Source organism: Diplotaxodon limnothrissa, linkage group LG22 (genome assembly GCF_057381915.1).
Source record: "Diplotaxodon limnothrissa isolate DT_005_m linkage group LG22, D_limnothrissa_male_GT1.1, whole genome shotgun sequence".
NCBI lineage: Eukaryota > Metazoa > Chordata > Actinopteri > Cichliformes > Cichlidae > Diplotaxodon > Diplotaxodon limnothrissa.
In genome coordinates this window covers 17679854-17682596 of record NC_140616.1, presented here as the reverse complement: position 1 = coordinate 17682596, position 2743 = coordinate 17679854, and the positions used below count along the sequence as shown (strand labels likewise).

Genomic DNA, 2743 nt, shown 5'->3' with positions numbered 1-2743 from the left:
CTAAAATAAAATGCTTAACTGTCATGTTTTTGGTTGTTTTGTGTAGTTCTATTCAGCTGTGAAGGTGCAGTAGATTCCCCAGTGATCACTAGTGTAGCGTCCACAGTCCAGCTTCTCCAGCCCCACCAAGGCCATGTGATCAGGGGCCAGACGTGGGACTCCACGTTTGATAGCCGGGCGGAGGTAGATTCTGTCAAAGCGGAAGCGAGCAGGTGTAGAAATATTCTGATTGGTGTTAGTAGTGGTGTCCCACGTGTAGCGGCAGTGCTCCTGCTTGCCCAGTCGCTCCCACACATCACAGACAGTTGCAGGCAGGCCCACCTTGGTCACCTGAGACGGGTCCAGAGAAAAGAGTTACTGTGATTACTTGTTACAAGTTTACTGGCTGTATCTGAGTGGAAGGAGCAGCGTCTGACCTCCGCGTCCCTCAGGTTTGTGTCTCCCCCAAACACAACGGTGACATCATCAGGTGCATGTTTAAACCTCCACTTCACCACATGCAGCTGATTCATACGCTCTTTAGAACATGCCTTAAAGCTCTCAAAGTGAGATGTCATCAGGCACAGCTTCTGGCCGTCGACGATCACCTGATTTTTGCAAAGGAAAATGTTCCTGAGCGTCACGTTCAGCTGAGCTTATGCATCTAAAGAAAATATCAGAGATGATTTTGCACACACCTGAGCAACAAGCAGGTTCCTCATCATCTGAGTTGTGCGATAAGGTACTATCTCACTCTCCACAAATGTGACTCGTGACTTTTTCAGCAACATCCCTGTGAAGTAACCTTCCTCAGCACCTGGTCAACACAAGTCAGGAGGAAGTTGGAGACTTTTAAAGGCAAAGACCTTCAAAGGAAATCCTTTGTCAGGTGATCATGGGCTAGATTGCACATAATAACTGAAAGCACACAATATCACAGTGAATACACTGCTGCTATGATAGTGGGCTTATAGTGGGATTTATTCCACTCATCTCCAGCTCCATGTGTTTGTTTTATATCTCTACTAGGACAGCTTTGAATGATTCATTACTCAAAACTGTCTGAAACAAGCTGTTATGGCTCCTCCCCCTTCAAGCAGCCTGACGTCTGACTTACTAGAGTTACTACTTCTAGACAAAAGACACGAAATTCAAGTGTTTATAGCCTGAGCGTTGACACCCAGGATTTACCTAGCTTCTCCAATTTCAAATTTATTCTTTGAAAATGCAGAATCATAGTAACAATACATACAGTATGTTGGATGTGAGAGAAAACAAGAAACTACCTTACAATATAAAGCGCCTTGAGGCGACTGTTGTTGATATTTGGAGCCGTATAAATGAAATTGAATTGAATTACATACAGTATGTGCTGGATGTGAGAGAAAACCAGGAAAACCAAAACAGGCTCAAACAGCTGAGCTTCTCCAAAGTGTATCCATGGCCTGTGTAATAATCTTGTAGTGTTGGTACAACAGTCAGGTTTAAAAAAACAGTGAAGGAAGAACACAGATGTTTTCTTTGCAAGCTCCTTTGACAACACAGATGTTAATAATATTAACTAAAGTCCCTAACAGCTCTCCTCATGTGTGACACTACGTGAAGCCAAAGCAGTTCAACTGCATTCAGCCATTAATCACCATTTGATCATTCATACATGGACTTTTCCTACCTGTATCTGACATACTGTACCTTCAATCATCAGGTAGCTCGCAAACCGTTTCTTCAAGAACTGGACATAAGGGGGAATGAGCTCCTGCAGGAACACCACATCAGGTTTGTATCTGCATTTACAAACATTATCTTTTATAATATTAACTCTCACATATATGCAGCCTTTAGCAACATTTCCCGTAAATGATGCCTAAAAGTGTAGCATGTGCTTACAAGTTTAAATATTTAACCAGGCCTCTGGCACGCTCTGGATGTTTTTCCCCATTAATCCCGTCCACGTTCCAGGTGATTAGGGACAGTTTAAAATCCTCTTTTTCTGAGGGTTTCTGTGTGGCAGCAGGACTGTTGGCTGGACTGGCACCTGGAGTGTCGGCCGGAATGTAAGCAGGACTTCCATCAGGACTGTCATCAGCCAATTCCATCCTGCAAATTTTTCACACAGTCAGTCAGCTCAAACACAAAGAATCATAGGTGAACTTTACCATATGTAGGAGAACAGACAGCAGACTTACCAGTCATCTGGAGTAGTATCTTCACCACTGTGTGTTTCAGAGTCGCTCTCCATGTCTGCTTCAACAAACTAGTTCAAGGCTCTCTGAAAGAAAAGTGACAAGAAGGTTTTGCTTTCTATTCATTTACTATAACTGAAAAAGGGCTTGGCTGCAAATACACCCAGGCAGTTTCTCAGTATGTTTATTTGTGTACTTGTGTCCATGGTTGCAAACAAATATGGTTCATAGTATGTTGACAAGTTCTTGCTCCACCCATTCTATCAAGGTATGTGGCGGGGGCGTGGTCTTTGGCAGAGGAGGGGTGACGCAATGAGCTCGCGGGGCGGCGTGGAGGCGGGAAGGAGCAGGTGTGCAGAACTGTGTTAATGAGAGAAACCTTTCTTATGTCAAAGGAGCTTGCAAAGAAAAGCGTCTGGACTTCTTTAAGTTACTTGAAGACGTTTCACCTCTCATCCGAGAAGCTTCTTCAGTTCTAAGGTCAAATGGTGGAGAGTCCCAGATATAAACCTAGTGGGAGTAACCCCCCACAGAGGGACAAAAGGACCCCCTGATGATCCTCTAATTGCCTGAGCCAAGGT

The 2743-nt window shown here is 44.1% G+C and overlaps 1 protein-coding gene across 1 annotated transcript; it reads right to left on the bottom strand.

Moving 5' to 3' along the window:
- Positions 1–2246, bottom strand: LOC146609727 (tyrosyl-DNA phosphodiesterase 2-like). Its single transcript, XM_085346304.1, has 6 exons — positions 2166–2246; positions 1867–2076; positions 1672–1763; positions 678–796; positions 417–587; positions 1–330 (listed from the first exon to the last, which is right to left on the bottom strand). Exons 1-6 carry the CDS (start codon positions 2216–2218, stop codon positions 49–51), a joined length of 927 nt encoding a protein of 308 aa, XP_085202430.1. The 5' UTR covers positions 2219–2246; the 3' UTR covers positions 1–48.
- Positions 2247–2743: the final 497 nt, after the last annotated feature.

Excerpts from the sequence above, each read along its gene's own strand:
- LOC146609727 (XM_085346304.1), bottom strand. The coding sequence starts at position 2,218 with ATGGAGAGCGACTCTGAAACACACAGTGGTGAAGATACTACTCCAGAT. Across the intron at positions 1,764-1,866 it reads CTGGTTAAATATTTAAACTT|ATACAAACCTGATGTGGTGT; the intron begins GTAAGCACATGC and ends TTGTAAATGCAG. Across the intron at positions 588-677 it reads GGAACCTGCTTGTTGCTCAG|GTGATCGTCGACGGCCAGAA; the intron begins GTGTGTGCAAAA and ends TGCAAAAATCAG.